This window comes from Camelus ferus, chromosome 2, assembly GCF_009834535.1.
Source record: "Camelus ferus isolate YT-003-E chromosome 2, BCGSAC_Cfer_1.0, whole genome shotgun sequence".
NCBI classification, from domain to species: domain Eukaryota; kingdom Metazoa; phylum Chordata; class Mammalia; order Artiodactyla; family Camelidae; genus Camelus; species Camelus ferus.
Window position 1 is genome coordinate 47,235,015 of NC_045697.1, and position 20,260 is coordinate 47,255,274.

Consider the following 20,260-nt stretch of genomic DNA (forward strand, 5'->3'; position numbering starts at 1 on the left):
GTACAGAGCCAGGCATAAAAAAAAGGCATTTAATAAATAGTTATGGAATAGTAACAGTTGTCAATATCTTTGTCAAATCCTCCACTTCTGCTCACTCTAATTTCTCGGGAACTTTAGCTTATAAGTTACTGGGTTGCCACAGATAATTTCTGCAAATGAGATACCGTGTTTAAATAACCCATGTTCCTACTGATTTATATTGCAAGCTCAGATGTACTTTACTACCTCCCTATAAAATTAACAATGAGAATTAACTAACTCTTAGCATAAATTCACCCTACTCTAAGCAGTTAACTCTGAGCTACTGAGCAACTTGTACAGAACTCTGCAGCTAATTCCTGGCCTCCAATTACTGACAATGCCTACAACCCCTACGTCCATGTCAGAAAGTCCTAGCGACCCATTCATATTCAAAATACCATTCCTATCCAGCGCCATCATTTCATGATTAGATTATATCAACACACTGTGCTGTGTGCCAGAAATTGACACATTGTAACTGAGTACTTCAATTAAAAATAAAAAAGATTATGTCAACAAATTATGGATAGTGTCCCAGTCTCTATGCTCCCCATTTAAGTTCATTTTTCACCAGACACTTAGGGGCAAAAGTCTACTCAAGAGCCCACTCTTCCCATCATCAATCAATATTAAATTCCCGTGACTAGCACTGAAGGCCTACGGATGTATGTGATCCAAAAACCAGTCCTTTGCTTTAACTTGGAAGGTTACATTGAATTATATGTGCTTGACAAACTGACACTGTTTCAAGCTAAAATTTACATATAGCTCTACCTCAATTCTACAACCCAAAGCTGGATTTGCACTCCTGAAACTGGACTGTTTTTGAGGAGAACTATGAAAACACCCCACTGATATATCAGTCCTTTAAACTTTGAGCAGGAACTAAGAAGGTGCAAGTTGTCAGCATTTTCAAATATATAAATACTTAACTAGAAAGAGATTATGACACAAAGCATACAATATTTCAGAGAGGAAACTATTCCAACAGTTTAGTTATAACATACGGTTTTTTAAAAATTAAATATATATAATTTACATACATACATGTGCATGTATATATATACACATATACATACATACCTATACCTGTATGTACACACACACAGTGGATCCTCATTATGTGGGGAGTTATTTGTAAATCTGCTTACTTGCTAAAATTTATTTGTATCCCCGAAAGCAATACAATATCCCCAAATCAATACAATGGCATTTTTACAGTCATTTACAGACATGTGCATAGTGATGAAAATTTTGAGGAGGCCAGCTGGGATCAATGAGGTATTGCTCTGCCTTCTTGTTTCAGCTCTCATCCTGTAAGCAAGCACCCATTTCAAGGTCTATGTAGTGTTACGTTTTTCTCATTTTTGTGGTTTTTATTGGTGATTTTGTTGTTTAAAATGCTCCCCAAGGATACTGCCCAAGTGTTGTCTATGTAGTGTTTCTAAGCACAAGAAGGCTACAATTTTTCCTTTACAGAGGAAATACGTGTATTAGATAAGCTTCATTTAGGCAAGAGTTACAGTACTACTGGCCATGAGTTCAGTGTTAATGAGTCAACAATATATATTAAACAAGGCGTCTATAAACAGAAACACACATAAAACAAGGTACCTTATTGACTGGTTGACAAAAATGTTGTGAAAAGAGGCTTGCTGTATCCTAACACTGTATTTCCCCTAAGAGAAATGACTCAGTATTTGCTAAATCACCGTTCACTACTGGGAATAATGAGAATCAAATACGTATATGGAGGTGTGGGGAGACAGCACTCACACCAGGTTTACTGAAGACTCAAAGACACTGCAGAGGTCATCCTGGGCAAGCTGCCTGTGTTTGCAGTAGCATGGAGAAAACACCTCAGAACATAGCATCTACAGAGCCTCGGCTCTAGTTAAACAACGCAGACATAAAGCAAAAATGTAAAATCTACTAAGTTTGTTTTTTGATCTGGCTTTGCTTCTACTCCTTTTGCTACACCCTCTCCCCAGTTCAGGAAATCTGAACTTTAGTATTTTTTTCAGAAGCATTTGCTCTAATCTTACAATCGGGCAAATGTATCTGTAAATTACTGAATGACTTCTTGAATGTAAACTATACTTGTGCTTAAACATCTTGTCTAAACTGTGACATTACTCATCTGGAAAGAAGAGGGGATATTAAGCACCTAAAATAACAATATGTCAAGATCAAAAAGTAAACTGAATATAGTTAATTCCGATTGTGTGCATGCTGAAGAGAAGACACACACAAGTGAACAAAGCGAGGCTCAGGCTTCCCAGGGAAGTTTAAAGCCTAGTTCCAGGATCTGGGGTGTTGGGTGGGGAAGTACCATCTTCCAAAAGGGTTTGTTCAACCTTCCTCTTAACACTTGATTATGGATTTTTCCAAGAGAAATGACAAATTTATGGCACAAGTCAGTGGAACACTCTAACAGTGACATGAGTGACTGAATGAAAATTTTTGAGTGAGCGCTCCCCTTTTGAAATTCATTTTTATTTTCATTTTCCAAAATTATTTTCTATTACAAATTGTGTGCTTAAGGTAATAATAGGACATGCTTGGTCCTATTAGCAGTTGTAGAAATCCAAACCCAAAGTCTAGACTGATGAAATGTCAATGATTTCCTTCTATTAAATAAAAGGCCCGTCAGGGATTTAGTGAAATGAACTGAGTCTAATATTACTCAAGCCACACTTCAACTAGTTACTACAACAACTCAAAGACAGAAGTACAGCATGTGCGTTAATAGCCACATCTTCTTAAAACTTACTACTCAATCTAAACCAACACTTGAAACTCATGTAATAATAAAGAGCTAGGAAATTTTACAGCATAGTAAATCTGTCTATCAACACCAATTACCATACATTCATTGTTTGAAAAGCTAAGGATCCTCCTTCCACCTCTCTTAAGGTTCAGCTAGGTTCATTATTAGGGGCAATGGCCGGCAAAACAAAGACATTCGTCCCTGAATAATTCAAGATTTCTTTCTCTTTAGAATACTTCATAGACAAGAACATTCAGGATTTTCTCTTGTACTAATCTGCTATTGTTTATGGCATTTCAAAAAACACAAGCGGACTCTCAGTCTACTGTCTTCAAACCAAATCAACAGCTGACTCTCAGAGAACCAAAACTACTGTCTTCGCACTTAAAAGGGCTCCTTATTTCTTATGACTTTTTCAAAGTATTTACTTTGTAACACCATTCTGCAATTAAAAACTCAAAAGTCAATGAAGTATGCAATAAAACAAGAGAGCATCTCCTACAAGCCAATTATACAAGAAATACAAAATTCAAGTGGAGGATTTTTTTTAATGGAGTAAACTTTTTTGAAGCAGACTTGCAACTGCTGACATAGCCTGGTAAAGATAATGAAGGACTGAGCACAAAACTTCCCAAAAGAAAGTTAACCCGCTTTCCTAGCGCCTCTTAAAGTACTATCAAAGCGACATACTGAAGGGGTATGACTAGCACCTTGTCTTTTAGAGAAGATTCTAAATAACAAAGGTAAGTGGATTTCAAGTTCACCTACCCCCCCCCCAAGCAACCTGCTAACTGAATCTGGGGCAAAGTATCACCTCCATCAGGCGCGCACACAGAAATAAATTGTTTTTCAAACTGATGAGTGTGCAAGAGCAAACCCCGGGTTAACACCAAGGGTCGCAGGGTCCCGTGCCCTGCGGAGCGGGTGGGGAGGCCAACGAATGACACCCGCCTGAGCCACCGCTGGGAGAGAAGAGCCCCAATCGTGCTCGATCTGACCCTCTCATGAGTCACTTGTCCAAGCCTGACACCACAGCACTCGCTAAGACGTTTTCTATGTATTTCCTTGCATCAAGAGGGGCTGAAAATGACTTAAACTAGTAAGGAAAGAATTGTGCACCGGAGCTGCCAGCGGCGAGAAAAGCCGGCTTAAGAGCCCCCGCTGGCTGGGCGGAGCAGGCAGAAGGGGGAAGAAGAGTTAGCCTAGAGGGCGAGGAGAGAAGCGGGTGAGAACCGGGAGAAGCTACCACCACACCCCAGCCCTCCCTCACCTGCCTGCCCGAGCCTCCCCGGGCGCCCGTACCTTCGGCCAGCGACTCCTCCAGGGTGACCTGGTAGCGGCCGACCGCGAACACCCGGACCCCAACGGACGAGCTACCGGAGCCGGAGCCGACCCCGGCCCCGCCGGCCCCGCCACCAGCCGCTCCTCCGCCGCCGCCGCCGCCGCCGCCGCCCTCCGACTTGGGCATTCGAGAGAACTTCTTCATGGTCCCGCCGGCGCGCTGGAGGGCGAGGGGAGCGCGCGAGGGCGAGCGAGAGGGAGAGTGGCCGGCCCGGCGCGCGGCCGGGCGTCCGCGAGAGGTCGCCGCCCCTCGCCCGTCCGAGGGTCCGTGCGCGCTGCGGCCCGCCGAGCCTCACATTCCGCGCCCCCGAGCGCACTTCCCCGGCCCCTCCGCCCGCTCCGCGGCTCCGCTGCAGCTGCCCGGCTCCCGCAGAGGGCGGCGAGGAGGGCGGGGACGGGGCGGGGCGCGAGGGGGCGGGCCCGAGTGCGGGGGCGACGCCGCCGCCTCCGCCAGTGCCCCGGGCGCCCTCGCCGCCTCCCTAAACGCCCGGAGCGCGAGCCCCGGAGGAGGGCGCGAGAGAGGGAGATGGAGAAGGGGGCGGGGCGGCCGGGCCCTCCGGGGAGTGGGCTGGATCCCGGGCTGCACAACCTCTGGACCGCAGCCCGCAGCACGGCCAGCGCCCCAGCCGAACCAGTGCCGCCCGCCACTCGCGGCCGTTGGCGGCGCGGCGCCCCTGCCAACCGGTCGCCGAGGCCGGGGGCCCTGCGCAGGCGCGGTGCCTGCGCCGCCGGAAGTGACGGTTCCGGCTCTTGTCACGTGGAGAAGGGGACGGGGGAGGTGATGGTGGGGGTTGGGGGCGAGGGTGAGGTCCAGAGTCCCGGGTTTGGGGTCCCGGCCCAGAGGCTTCAAGCCTGGCTTGTCGGGTCCGGGCTTCGATCAGGGAGGTAACCCAGGGGCTGGTTTTGGCGCTGGCCGTGCGGCGAGGTCTGTCACGGCTAGCAGTTGGTATGTCACTTTGAGGGCTTAAAAATGCCACCGACGACTTTACCCCAGTTAAGGAACTTCTTGCTGCATTTCTAAGCCGCTTTTCCAGACCACCTCCCCTGAGAATCTTCTTCCGCTCGCCCACCCCCGAGCGTGGGAGGTGGGAGCAGCGCGGAACTAGAGCGGATTCCAGTAACCCGACTTCTAAAGCTGTGGTGTCGCACTCTGTAACAGACGCCGGTGCTAGGAAGCGTTTTGCGGTTTATAAATTACTTAGGAGTACTTTCAAAATCTCGTGTGTGCTGTGCAACAGCCCCGTGAACTGTTCAGAACAGGTACTAAGTCTGTTTAGAGACCTTTCATCACCTTTGTCCAAGAGAGCTTAACGGACTCGCCCAAGGTCACATGGCTGGCTTGTGGCAGAGCTACAACTTCAAGGGCCATCCTTTGATACTTAGTTTCGTACTTGGGGCTATTCTGGAAAAGGCTAGCGTCAGATCGTTGAAAAACGCAGACTTAGGACTGTGTAGGACTGCTTAGAAGCAAAACCAGCCATTGGTTTCGCCCACTCCTTTAACGAAGAGACTTAACCCATTTGGGAAAAGGAAGGGGAAAAAAAACGCATTGCATCCATTTCATAAACTGCAGGAATCTCAGTGCCTGCGGGGTGAGGCAGGCAACGTGAACGTGGTGTAAGACTTAAGAACAGTTAAGAATGGAAAATAATAGAATATGTGTAAAGAGAGCAGCTGATTCTCAAATCCAGCCTGCTTTTTCCACGTATGAATACAGGCCTACTGTGGCCAGAGGTTCCAGTTTCTTAAGAGAAGCCAGAAATCTGGAATTTTTTTTTTCCTAATACGGCATTTCCCAAATTTTGTAAGTGTAGGCCAAATAAATCGTGCCTGCAGGACTTCAGTGTGCACCTTTTATGAAAGTAGATGAATGTGGTTCTATCCCAACTCCTATTTATTTATCCAACTTTTTATGAGATACAGGCAGAAACATTAGAAAATGTACTTAAGGCAAAAGCTTAGGGCTTAAAATCCTGCATTTTTTCTTCCCAGAGAAGCTATTTCTGCCAACGTTGAAACAGTGCTCTGGATATAGGCATTTTTTTGCTGCATAACCCACTAAGCTAAAACTCTTCATCCAGAGACCTGACCTTTAAAGTACATTCCAGCTCAATGGATGTCAGATTCTGTTAGATAATTGATGTGGTGTGACAATTGGGGATTTCCATTTGGAAATAAGCTGACCCTTCTTCTTACTGTGGGGATTCACTGTGGAGTCTTATTCCTACAACATTAGAATTACATTTTTCAAGCAGAAAAACTGAGAAATTTAGTCACTTCATACAATTCAAAACTACTATCAGCCTAATACAACTTCATTTGATGACAACACAAGAGTAAATAATGTCCTATGATCAGTGTGGGAGCAAATTTACCACAATAGCTGTGGTTTAAAAAAAATTACTTCTCTGTACTCCTATAACCTGAGTTCTGTTATGGAAGTTGATCATTTGTTTAAGGCATACACCTCCTCTCAAAAATTTTGGGTAACGTTAAGCAGTGTGTTCTTTAATTTTTCACCAGACAATAAAATTTGGATTTGTGTGATCTTCTCAAAATGTTAACATCACAATACTCTGTGACAAACATATTACTAATAAGAATGCAAAAACATTGTGTTACTAATAACAGGAATGCCAAGCATTTACACTAATTACCCAAAGATGTTGCTATTACCTGTCAGACTGTATCCTTCTAGCCACTTGGTGAGTTAAAATTGACTGTCCTTAAACCATTTTTTACGCAGAAAATGCGATACTAATCAGTGGAAAAACTATATTGACAATTCTAGTCTTTTGGTTTGGGCTCATTATACCATGGCTATGTAAGAACATTCACTTTGGCTTCCTATTGGAAAATAAAATCTCTAGGAAAAAAATGTGGATAATGTACATTCTGACCATCTTAAACACTGTCATTGAGGTGACTTATAATAAGAACACAGATATAGAATAGTTTAATAGAGGTAAAAGATTAAAATTACATTTCAGGGCTTTTTTTTAATACCTATGTCTGTCTTCCAAATGTTTACAACTGTACTACTATAAAAATAGTTGGGAACTAGCCACCTAATAAAGACTTTTTTATTTTTTTAAGCAGCTTGCTTCAGTTTGCAAGGTTTCATATTACGATATACTGATAAAGTCAACAGACCATTGTAGCCAACTAAAGGATTCTGAGATCTTTAAACAGGAAGGAATTTGACAATGGGGGCAGGGAGGATTATTGTTATATTTTTATCTTCTCCTGGAAAGTTGTAACCCTTCTTGTTACTTTGACCCTCCTCTGTTTTACACAAAGGTGGCTCTCAAAGATATGTGTGAACTGAGAAAAAAGACTGACATGGATCAAAGTAATTTACTGGTATAAGTCATCTCTTCCAATGCCTGATGAACCATTTTTCCTCACAAGTCAGTGTTTTCTTTTGATGATACATTATCCATCATTATTACCCTCATTATGTTTTGCTATTAAGAAAAATTATCCTCCCTGCATAACAATATTAGTTTATACCTAGTTAAATGCCCATCTTTTCCAAAAAAGTAGAAGTCCTGAAGTCCATTAGAAGAATATAAATGTATATATCTCCATTATTAAAACAAGCTTTTTAAATGTCACTGATATTTAAATCCTCTGTTAAAACTACTCAGCATCATCACTACACCTGCAAAAAATGTATAAACATCTAGGAAAAATTCATCTGGTAGTATAGTTTAAAATACAAAGATGTTCACAAATACTCTTAATAGGAGAAATGACTCATTTGACATGAAATATTTTTCTGTGCTAGAATTCTTCCTGTAACTTGACCATGCTTTTTAAAAACACTGCAAGAGGCTGGCAACTTCACCACCAAGAGAGGTACTTTGATCTTCCACCTAGCTGAATTGGGGGGAGAGGGGACACCAGGTACACAGCACCTTAGCCTCACACCTCCTAATGGGAATACCTTCCTGCCTCCAGAAGCATTCGTCCCAGAATGGGATTACAGGCACGTGCCTGGATATGTTCCTAGCGTCCCTCTCCCTGATAGCCTTGGCATTTCCCTCCTACCACTGAGCTGCTACCCTGCTCCCAGTTACATTTATAACAAACTTCAGAGCATGAAGTAAGAACTGATTCTCACTGGGCACTTGTGATGTACCAGTGCTACTCAAAAGCATATTACATGTATTAACACAGTAAATCTTCAGGACAACTGTATGAAATAGTATTTTGGATTATCACTCCTACTTTACAGATAAGACTACTGATTCACAGAGAGATTAGGTCACACACCTGAGGTCTGTTTTGTGACTTGTAACAGGTTTCACAACTAGGTAGTATGACATTATGCTTTAAACCGCTACACAACGCAGACTTTCCTTGAAAACGCACAGTGTACGGTGTGATGGCTACAGTCTGAGGACGTAGAGTCCCCTCCCGTGCCTTGTGGCCACGTCACTCACCTGACATCAGTGTCCTACTCAAGTTCAGGGAACCCGATGATAAATGAGATTAATTTCTGATTAACCCAGGTATTTTTAAAATTTAACAAATATTTGCTGGATATCTACAGTGGGTAAAACACTGTGGATTGGGAGAGGGTATAACTAGGAAGGGCAAATTTGAATATGACAAATCAAGTTCTCAAAGAGTTTTAGACTGTTGTCAGGTGAGGGGAGAGGTATGTACACAACCATGTAATAGAGGCAGGGAGGAAAGATTAGGAGTGGAGACAGAGTTGACCATAAGCTCTGGACAGAAACTGATGAGCTCTAAGTTTGTGCTGGGACGGTACATTGCCTTCAAATCTCCTTCTGACAGTACGGTTGGTGTTCTGATTTTCAAGACTTCTGGGGACCGAAAAGCAGCTCCTCTGGGTTTGGAAGCAGGTCAGCGGTTCCCATAGAAAGATGTCGATGCTCTCCCAGTGTGTTGAACCAACGCTGAATCTCCACACGTGGCAGCATTCACATAAACACAAGCAAAACTCTATTCAACTTGCTCTGAGAGGAACAGAGAGAAAGAAAGGATTGAAGCTACTGTCAGCTTTTGCTTCAATCTCTTATCAAAATTCACATCTTGTTTTACCTAGACTTCTGCCAGCTGTAATAGAGATTATTTATTGAACCTGTACAATGTACTAAACAATGTGTGAAACAATATACAGTAAGAACCCATTCAGTATGGTGAGAGTCAGGGAATTTCAGAAGGTGATATCATCAAATGGAGAAACTGAAAGGAGAACAGGCACATTTACTGAGCAACTGGTATGTCTCAGGCATTGTGTTTTACACTGTATACATTTAATCCTCTAACAAGGGAAGTAGGTGTTACTACACCTGACGTACAGCTCTGTCAACTCCAATCACCCTGAACAGTTTTCATTTCTTACCAACCTGTTTCAGGCCCCACTGCTCCTGCAAGGAGGACTGCCTTGTTCTTTATCTCAATTAGCTGACTAAGTGGGTGACTATGTGGAACTCCAAGGCCACCTCCCCTGTGAAAGCTTTCCTGACTGCCGCCATCTGGCAGTCTCAGGTAGAAGGGACTCATTTGTACCCCACGCTACTCTTTAAAGACTTCTTGAACTACACCTATCACTTAATCACAGGGACCTCATTACATGCCTGCCTCCCTCTCTCCACTGCATTGTAAGAGGTTTAAGGTTTAATGTCACATTGTTTTCTTATAACCCAGTGCCAAGCAATGTGCTTGACATTCTGTGAGTATTGAATAGATAAATGAATAACTTAGCCAAAAATCTAGTGAGTGGTAGAGTTAGGGGTTGAGACCAGGCTTAAATCTCAGGTGTGTCTGAAATCCCAGGCTTCTTAGCTTATCTGCACCTGCATTTTATTCATCTTTAGACCAGGAAGAATAGGTTTTTTAAATTTTTAGTTTTCTGCTGTAGTTTTGAATTTATTTCTGTTTTTTGAAGTGGGAGCTGGAAGGTGATGTGATCTATGAATATTAAATAATACACAGCCAATACCAATCACAGTGCTGGACACATAGTAGGAAATCAAGAAATGTCAGATCCTCTTTCTTTTGTATCATCTTGTTCAAAGTTTTACCAAATGTGGCAGTGCGAGGACTCAAGCTGCTCTACCATGCTAGCCTTTCACCACAGGTGCTTCACACATAGAACCTAATGATTCTTCTTTGGGGTGAGTTTTAGGCTTCTTAACATTTATCTTTTTTTTTTTTCTATTTTGGCAGACTTTGAACTGCAAATTGTAGTAGAGGACAATATGGATAGACTTGGGGCAAGGAAGAGCCTTTACCTGGCTGAATGTTTCAGGAGAACCATGGCTTCTTCATTGTTATATATGCCTGGCCCCTAGTAAGTGCTTGATAAACATTTGTGGAGTTCAAGTACATTGGCCAACTTAAACCAGATGGTTTGGTGGATCTTTGCAGACTGTCTTCAGGGAAGAAATACAGGTAGTGGGGGAAAGAAAGAAAGAAAAAAGGAAGGAAAGAAGGAAAAGAGAGAGAGACAGAGAGAGAAAGAAAGAAAGAGAAAGAGAGAAAGAAAGAAAGAAAAAGAGAAAGAGAGAGGAAGGAAGGAAGAAAAAGAGAAAGAAAAAAGAGAGAGGGAGGGAGGGAGGAAGAAAGGGAGGGAGGGAAAAATCAAGAAATGGCAAACTGCTCAGTGTATGGAACTACAAGAAAGGTAATTCTGATTGTGGAGTAGAAAACTTGACAAGGGTAAAAGCAGGACAGCCTAAGTAAGAGAATGCTGTAAGTAATAATGTCAATAAGACAAAGACAGGAGAGAGGTGAGAACTCTGAGACTTGAAATCAATCTGAAAGCAAAACCTGAGGCTGTAATGAAAGCGTGGGTCCCCACCACTCAAACAAGTCAGCCCTGTGAGGCTGATTTCTTTTCACTGGCTAAAATCTCACCCTTGTCCTTTTGCTCTTTCTATTTCCCTGACCCTGAACACTGTCTTTCCCTCCTGTTCATCCATCTTAGACATATACAGCTTTCCCAACTTAACTTACCTCCTCCAGGAAATGTATCCCCAATTTCCCCACTTCATAGTAATCCATCATTTCTCTGAACCACTGTAGCACTTTTGTCCACATGCAAAGCTTAGCATACTGTATTCTTAATTACCCACTGTATATAAGTCTTAAGTGTCTAAGAAAATACATAATGTATAGTTTTTATTTTTAAGTAATTCCATTGCATACATAGCCCAATATTAGGTACATTATAGATGTGAAATACTTATTGAATTAAATAGTCAAAGTGCCTGGAAAATTAATGCCACTTTGAATTGATATTTTGAAATGTTTTTAATTGCATTTTTAATTCACAGGAAGAAATTAAAGACACGATTTGAGGGGAGCGTTACAATTGATCAGAGTCTAGGTAAACACAGATAAATTTGACTGTACTTTTGTTTAAATGTAAAAGGTAAGTTCCTGCTATAGATCTTCCCCTAGAGAAATCTTTATAAAGTGTGGCCAGATTGTATATAAAAGTGATTTTTATTATTTATTTTCATCTTGGTGAAGATCAAACACCACCTTAGTGCATATATCAGCTAACATGAAAATTATATTTATGTACCCACTTCTTAAATTATAATATTTGTAAATTGCTTTTTGTGGACCTTATTCAATTATATAATTTGCAAGTTGCTCTAAATATAATACTCAAGGAAATCATTCTTAAAGGATAAATACATATTTTTTAACCTTTGAGTTTTTCATTCTTCAACACGATACCTTGTTTTTTTTCTCTCTTATCTCGGGACAGCACTGGGCCTACTTATAGGGACAGATTAGAAGCATTTTTCCCTTTACCATGACAACACCCAGCTAAGGTTTACTGATAAACTAGTAGCAAGTCAGACCATCTACAAGATGCAGGAGGAACTCCTGAGTAAGAACTTGAATTCAGGAGTCAAATAAATTGTATAGCTTAAAGAAATTTATGTATTGCTAACATTTTATTAAAATCCTTGACATTTTTATCCAAATGTAATACTCACTGTTGAGTTCCCATGTTGTATCCTTTTTATAGATAAGCACATTTTTATAAGCTCTGAACTTATAAATTTAATGTGTGTGTGTGTGTGTATTTAAGCAGCTTTGCACTAAAATGTTCATTCTGTATTGACAGATATCAAATTCAAATTTTGCACATATACATAAACACACTTGGTCTGTGAAAATGTGTCTAACAATACGTTTTAAACAAAATAATTATTATGAGAGATATTAATGCTTACATTTTATTCCAAAGAGGATTAACCAATTATGGATTTGGCTCACTTAAACATTAAACTTTTTTGGATTAATATGACAACAAATAGTTGATCAAAACCTTAAAAAGTTAAATCAAAGAACTAAAATTTTCGCAAATAATTTTACAGAACAATTTTAATTTTTGTTGAATTTATCATTTGTTTTAATAGCATTTGCACACAGCCTCAGAGAGTTACTTTAGGAAGTTGGCTATCCCTGTGTAAGTAAATTAATTAAATGGACACTTATTGCAGGCCTATGTACACATTCACATGCACACAGCCTTGTGCTACTCACATGAGAAAATAGAAACAAGACATAAAATCCAAACTCTAAGCCAAACAAACGTCGAATCTAGTCACTGTAGGGGTGGTTTCTTGTGTTCATGATCATCCTGTACATTTTTTACATTTCTTCTGCTTCTGACCTGTATACATCCTTTTCTACTCACCACTGTTACCTTTCTCACTTAGGACCCATCAACTTTCCTATAGTAATCATAATGAGTAATCAATCCCTGTTTCTCTAATAATGAGAGCTTTAATGATTATTCTCTATAGTAATTCCCTGCCGGTCAGGAATAAAATGTAATTGAAGTGTATACTATATGTGCATCTGTGATAAAAATAAGTACCTTTAAGACAAACATCAGTGTTTCAGTTTAATAAAAATATCAAAAATACAAACACATTCGCTTATTTAGAAGAGATTCGTTTTAAATTCATCTTCATCAGAAGAATCCATGATTAGCAATTCTAGTAGAACATTCATTAATATTTCATGCTGTCACATCTCTGTTCAAAAAAGCCACACTAATCACTAATTCAACCAATTCAATATATCTGAATTATCAGGAATTTATAAACACTTTCTAATTATGCATGAACTAAATCTTTAAACTCTAAAACTGATTTTTAAAAAGAAGTAAAATGCAAAAACTGTGTACTTTTAGTTATATGATTGTTTCGGGAAGACTTTTATTCATTTCTACTGATTAGGGTACCTACAGAATGTGTAATCAAAATCAGTTTCATAGCTATGCTTTATTCAGTACTTGTGAATGTAGTAAATACTGTTTATAACAGTACTTTCAAGATATTATATTATTATGTTGAAAGAAATACAATTTCTTAATCAACAAGTTCTACTGGTTGTTGAGCATGTAAAGCAGTATATTTTGAAAAAGAAATAAAAAAGAATATAGCTTGATGATTTCTGTGTTTTTTTACTCACTGACAAAAAGAAAAATAAAGATTGGTAATTTCACATAAATCATATTTTCTCAAATGAAAGTGTATTATATAAGGGTAATAGTGTTAGATTGCCTAGATTCTAATGTGTTGCAGTTAATTTAATACGATAGATGGATAATACATGACAGCCCTGAAGACGAAGTTAAGTTCTTTGTGATGCCAATATTTTGCTTGATTTGTGAAGCTTGTTGATATGTGGTGTTTTTTTTTTACTAGAAATCCAGCAAGAGCAGAACATAAAGATTTTCTCCAACAAAACTACCTACCATCTCTCTAGCCACATAGATGTTAGCAGAAGGGAGCAAAATTAGTGTGAACAGAGAACTGGCACCCCAAACCTACATGCTGAGTTTTTATTTCTTAATTCTAATATCAGGGTTACCTTTTATAAACAATCTGAGTCTCTGTCAATTCATTCATTTTAGGGTTCATTATTCAACAAATACTTATTAAGCTAACCACCATGTGTGACCCTTTAAGGGATAATATGATTAATAAGGCACATTCTTTTTATTCAAGAATCACAGTCTAAGGAAAAGTCAGATACATTCATGTCTTACACAAGGCAGAATGCTAAGTGCTGAAATAGAGATAGGAAATGCTAAAGGAACGCAGTGGGAAAGATATATTTTAACTAAGGTATTAAATGGGCTTCATAGAGAAGGTGACATTTGACATGGATATTGGAGAAGAGCTGAGATTTCATCAGGTAGTTATGACAGATCCTGTAGGAATGACCTAATCTGCCCCCCATACCTCCCATCTCATCCTCCTTTAACCTGTATTGCCTTTTCTTTTTTCATAGTATTCATCTTCTAATTTATTTATGATATATATTGTTCATTTACCACGACTAGAATGTAAATATTCAGGTAGGGATCTTTGTTTTGTTCACTGATGTACTTTGGTGCCTAGAATTTCCTGGCTTATTGTGGGCACTTCATAAAAATATGTGGAATAAATTAATGAGGGGAAAATATAAGTTAATCATGGAAGCAGAAAGTGCAAAGTATTTTTTTCAAAATTATCCAGTATGGCACGTATGACTGTAAAAAACGTTTGATGGCCGTATGATATAAGTACACCAGCATCTAGTACACCAAATGTTTTGTTTAATGTCTGGCTCACTCTTCTCCAGTGGACTTTCTGAGATGCTCAAAATGTTCTGTATCTGAACCGTCCAGTATGATAACCACTAGACACATGTAGCTATTACTAAGCACTCAAAATGTTGCTAGTACAACTGAGGAACGGGGTTTTTGTTTTGCTTAATTTTTAAAAATTTAAATTTAAATAATTTGATATGGGTAGTGACTACCATTTTGGATGACAAGATATATATATTGTTCTTTTAGAGGGTTCAATAATGACTATCTACTGATTTATTTGACAATTTTATGCATGGGCAATAAAATATACTGCATGGGCTCCCACATCCAGGAAGACAAAGTAGAGATATTTTTCTCTATTTTTGTTTTTTTAATTTCTTCCTGGACTTTACATATAAAACAAACATGAAAAGACTCTGAGAGTTGAAGAAAAGGCAGACCATCTAGAGACCTTGAGGAACAACATGGTGGCAAGTGGATTTTCTTTTTACCTCACGTATCCTAGACCTAAAACTAAAGACGCAAACAACACAGAATGCCAGTAGGGGCAGGAAAATAAAACAGCAAAAGCCTATGCTCTCAAACCAAAAGACCAAGAAGGGGATACCCTAAAAATTTCAGACATGACTCTCTCTATTTCCAAACATCCCTATGTTCCTATGGTGCCAAAAGCTACAGGAAAAAACTGGAGTCCCTCTCCTACCCAGACTGGCAAAGGCTGAGTGGGAACCGAGACTTTCCTCCTCGTGGGCTGTAAGGAGATGCCCTGACCACCAGGGCTTTCATCCCCACTGCCCTGTAATGCGTCCCTGTGAAGTGTCAGCGGAGACGACACGGGAAACTTGGACTTCCATCATCACTCATCAGTGACCAGACACCTCTCCCTTTCCCCACTGAGGTTGTGTCGGAGGAAGTCTAGTGGAGAGTCAGGACTCTTACAAGTACTCAGCAATAATGAGGCTACCACCAGTAATGCCAGTAGGGACCATATGGGGAGGTGAACTCCCACTCCTGCCAGCAGTAATGAGGAGCCCACCTCCATCTGATGACAATGAAGGTGAAACTGGGACAGTCTACTTCTACCTTCACCTGGCTGTAAGGAGGTAGTGCCCACCATTCTCCTGCCAGAGTGATTTCAGAGAAAGCCAGTTAAAACAGAAGGCTTAAATAAGCCCCAGACTCTTAACAATACTAAAATATTCAGGTTGCATTAAAAAAAAAATTTACTTGTCACACCAAGAAGTGGGAAGAAATCAAGCTGATATTGTTCTTTCAGATGTTGCATAATAAATGAACCTCAGTTGAATGAGTGAATCTCAAACTCATAACCTATAATGAAAAATAATATGAAGATGAATATAATGTATGTATATATATGACTGAAACATTATGCTGTACACCTGAAGTTGATACAACATTGTAAACTGAATATACTTCAATTTTTAAAAAAAAAGAAAAAAGAAAAATTACTCAATCTGAACAACATAGAAAAATAAATTAAAACAAAAATGATCAGAGTCTCAGAGACCAATGGGACCAAAACAAAAAAATATTTGTATCATTAGAGTCCGAGAAGGAGAAGAGAAAGACAGTGAGACTGAAAAAGGACCTGAAGAAATAATTACTGAAAACTTCCCAATTTTGGAAGAGGCAAAAACTATAGATCCAGGAATCTCAGTAAACCCCAAACAGAATAAGCCCAAAGAAACCCACACCACAACACAGTAAAATTAAACTTCTAAAAACAAACAAACGAAAAAATTGAAGGCAGCCAGAGAAAATGACATTTTACCTCTGGGGGGAAAATAAGTGACAATAAATTTTCATCAGAAATCATAAATGCCAAAAGGAAATGGCACAAGATCTTTCAACTGCTGAAAGAAAAGAACTGTCAATCCAGAATCCTATACCCAGCAAAAATATCCTTCAGGAATTAAGAGGAAATCAAGAAATTCTCAGATGAAGAAACACTAAGAGAATTTGTTATCAACAAACCTACTCTAATAGAATGATTAAAGGAAGTTCTCTAAACAGAAAGGGAATGATAAAAGAAGAAATCTTCGCACATCAGAAGAACATGATAAGCAAAATATAGGTAAATACAATAGGTTTTCTTTCTCCTCTTGGTTTTCTAAATTAAGATTGATGGTGGAAGTCAAAAATTATCACACTGTCTGATGTGGTTCTACATAGGAAATATTTAAGACACTTATATTGTAAACAAGGGACACATGGGGGAAGTAAGTCTCATATAATACACAATAAACTCAAAATGGATCTTGGATTCAAATGTAAAACCTTAAACTATAAAACTTTTAGAAAAAAAGTAGGAGAAAATATTTGAGATGTAGGGCTTCACAGAGGTCTTAAATTTGACCACAAAAAGCATGATCAAAGAGAAATTGATGAGTTGAATTTCATCAAAATTTAAAACTTTTGCTTGTGGAAAACCCTGTTAGGAATACAAAAAGATACACTCCAAACTGGAAGAAAATATTTGTAAACCTATGTATGTTTCATATGTATGCATTAGAAAACTAGTATCTAGAATATATAAAGAACTTTCCAAACTCAGTAGTGAAAAAAACAGTCCATTTGGAAAATGGACAAAAGATATAAACAGACATTTCATGAAAAGGATATAAAAATGTACACACATGAAAATATATACAGTATTATGAACCATCAGGGAAATGCGCATTTAAACCACAATGAGGTATCAATGCATACCTATCAGAATGGCTAAAATAAAAAAATAGTGACTACACCAAATGCTGGCAGGAATGCAGAGAAAGTAAATTACTCATACGTTGCTGATGGGAATTATCCAGAGAATTGAAGACTTATATAGTATGTCAGCTTGAGGTAAGTGCTATGGAGGAAAAGAAAGGCAGAAAAAAGGACTAAGGATTGGACTATTATTAAATAGTGCCATCAGGGAAATTCTTGTCTTATTTACAATGGTGAACAATCACACTGTAACATGTTTAACTGTAAATTTTCCAAAGGTAATTATAATTCTCAGTAAAAGACTATGGCTGAAGAACAGGAATTTACTACCTTTTTCTCCACTGTGATGCATGTGACTAATGGCATTCAAATTTGTTACACACTCCTATAAGTGGACCAGTGACCAGTGACACTTCTGGTGTCCTATGTGTAATTCCTGGTACCTGGCTCTAAGTCCCTTGTTCTCACTCACTCAGGAAAAGCAACTCAATTATCAATGAGAGTGAGTGGGAATGTGTATTATTGTGATAGTCTTAAATCTGAATATGTGTGTAAGATATGTCATTTAAAAAATGTAGTTCTTTATTGCTTGCAATATATAACTAATTTCAACATTTGCATATTGAATCATTGGCACTGAGAGTAATAGTAATTGCATGTGTATAGTAATGTCTAATTGGTGGCTCACAAACCTATCCATTTCTAAGAATATGCAATTATGACATTGATCTTACAAGTAAGGAAGTTGAGTCAAAGGGCAAAAGTTATAGTCAATAGTTTTAGAATAGTTTCAGATGAACACTCTTGATGAATACTTCAACAGAAGCTGAAATTTTGGCATTAAAGTAAACAAATACTCAGTAGACTGGATGACTGAGTTTTGCAACCTGAGTGGGCAAATTTCTCTGGCTTAAAATTTAAGTAAATCAACTGTTATTCTACTGCTACTCAGTATTACTACTCACTGGTTCAAAACATTTCAAAAGAGAAAATATCAGGCAAATATTGCATACAGCCAAACAAAGCCCAAGGTAAAAATTCCTCACCACAGGAATTCTTTTTGATGCAATAAACATTTATGAAATGTCCACTATAGAATAAGCCTGTGCTGTGCACTGAAGGCCAAAGAAAGAATTAAGACAAGGTCTTTGCTTTCTATTGATTAAAAATGGATCAGTTTTTATTGATTGATACACAGTCCACCAGTGTTAGCCTTGATAACCCCTATATGGTAGATGTATTCATGAGATTATGTAATTAGATCTCGGCTTAGAAATTTTCAGGAGGCAAAAAAAAATCCAATAAAGTGAATACACCAAATAAGTCATTTCCATTTGAGGGGATGAGAGAAGTGTGGGACAGGGGTTTAAGTGAGGAATCTTTTGGCCCCATACTTGGTGGAGCCTTTGAATTCAACTGATCATCACTTCCAATACCAAGTCCTAGTTTCACCTAGTGGCTTCTATGAAATGATTCTCCAAGTGTCAGTGGTCCCATCCTTCCTAGTGTCACAAAATTGGTGCTTAATACATTTTTGCTGAACAAATGAAGGAATGAGTCCAGCATCCCAGCTGGAGGTAATTTTCCAAGATTCTGCAAATCAAGTTCAAAATCTGCCTGATGCTTTCATGTCCAGGGGCTCCTAAATGGGTGGCTGCCCCTGTGCAGATGACCACGGGAGCTACATGCTCAGGCTTGTGGCCCTCCGTGCATACCACCTCTTCATAGAGCTCCAGGAAATCTCCATTTCTGAATGTGATGCCTGAACCAGGATTAATGCTTGGTAACTGCTTGAACTTCTGCAGATAATGTAGCTGCTTGGCAGAGATCTAGCCGCTGTTAATGTTAAATGGGCAGGTTTGTATAGAATACAATAAAGGGGTAGCTTGAACTTCACTCCTTTCATCTCCTTTTGGCCTTATGGGCTCAACTGTTTGAGTGACATGGATTCTGAAAGTCAGCAATAGACTCAAGTATCTCAAGCATTGTCATCAGGAATTTCAACTTCCATCTATAGGTTAAGGTAGTTGGGAATGATCTTGGATCTCTGATTAACGAATAGGCATCTTACCCATGTCGCTATACATTTTCAGGAATCTAATTCAGTTTGATCATGTTTCTCATGCAAACCCAAGCCAGGATGGAAAACTCCTCAATTTGATACCTGAGTTCCCACTGTAATAGGTCATATCTTGGTCTACAGGGTAGATAAGGGATTCTCTGTGGTCCCACCTCGATGCTTGCCTTTCAGAAGTGTTAGATGGACATTTTTAGCAAATTTGGCTTAGAGATGTGAGTTATAGCGGTATTTCCTGAAGCTTACGGCTGGGTCCACAGAACACCAGTCTGTTTCTGTTCCCCCACCCTCCAAAAAGTAATTTAAATGACTGCTCACCCATTTTTCTTCTAGTCAACAGGAAATGTCAATTAGGGGTAGATAAATACTTGGAAATGCTGAGCATATCCTTTAGAATTTATTTTAATTCTTGGAAGTGTGTTTCAGGGCAAGCTAAGAAAGCTATCTGCAAGGTCACTGTGGCTGATAAGAATTCCACCTCCCTCTCTGAAGGTGACAAAATTCTGGACATAGTTGGGTTCACTGGTGGCAAAGAGGCTGAGTAATGTAAAATGTTTTCAAATGTTGAAAGTTTGGATGAATACCAAATGAATTATACTAATTCTTAAGACTTAATCACTGTGTATATTGTGTCTATCTTAGTATATTTGCACATTTTCATATTTAATGGCAAGCGCCCTGAGTTGATCAAAATAGATCCTTACAAGAGTTA

General features: G+C 39.3%; 1 protein-coding gene across 2 annotated transcripts in view; it reads right to left on the bottom strand.

Moving 5' to 3' along the window:
- The window catches only part of BMP2K (BMP2 inducible kinase), a 116,283-nt gene extending 111,457 nt beyond the window's left edge, over positions 1–4,826 (bottom strand). For both annotated transcript variants that reach the window (XM_032457212.1, XM_032457206.1), the window contains exon 1: positions 4,094–4,826. In XM_032457212.1, coding sequence (XP_032313103.1) covers positions 4,094–4,277 — 184 coding nt within the window. In that variant the 5' untranslated portion in view covers positions 4,278–4,826. The remainder of the gene's footprint in view (positions 1–4,093) is intronic.
- Positions 4,827–20,260: the final 15,434 nt, after the last annotated feature.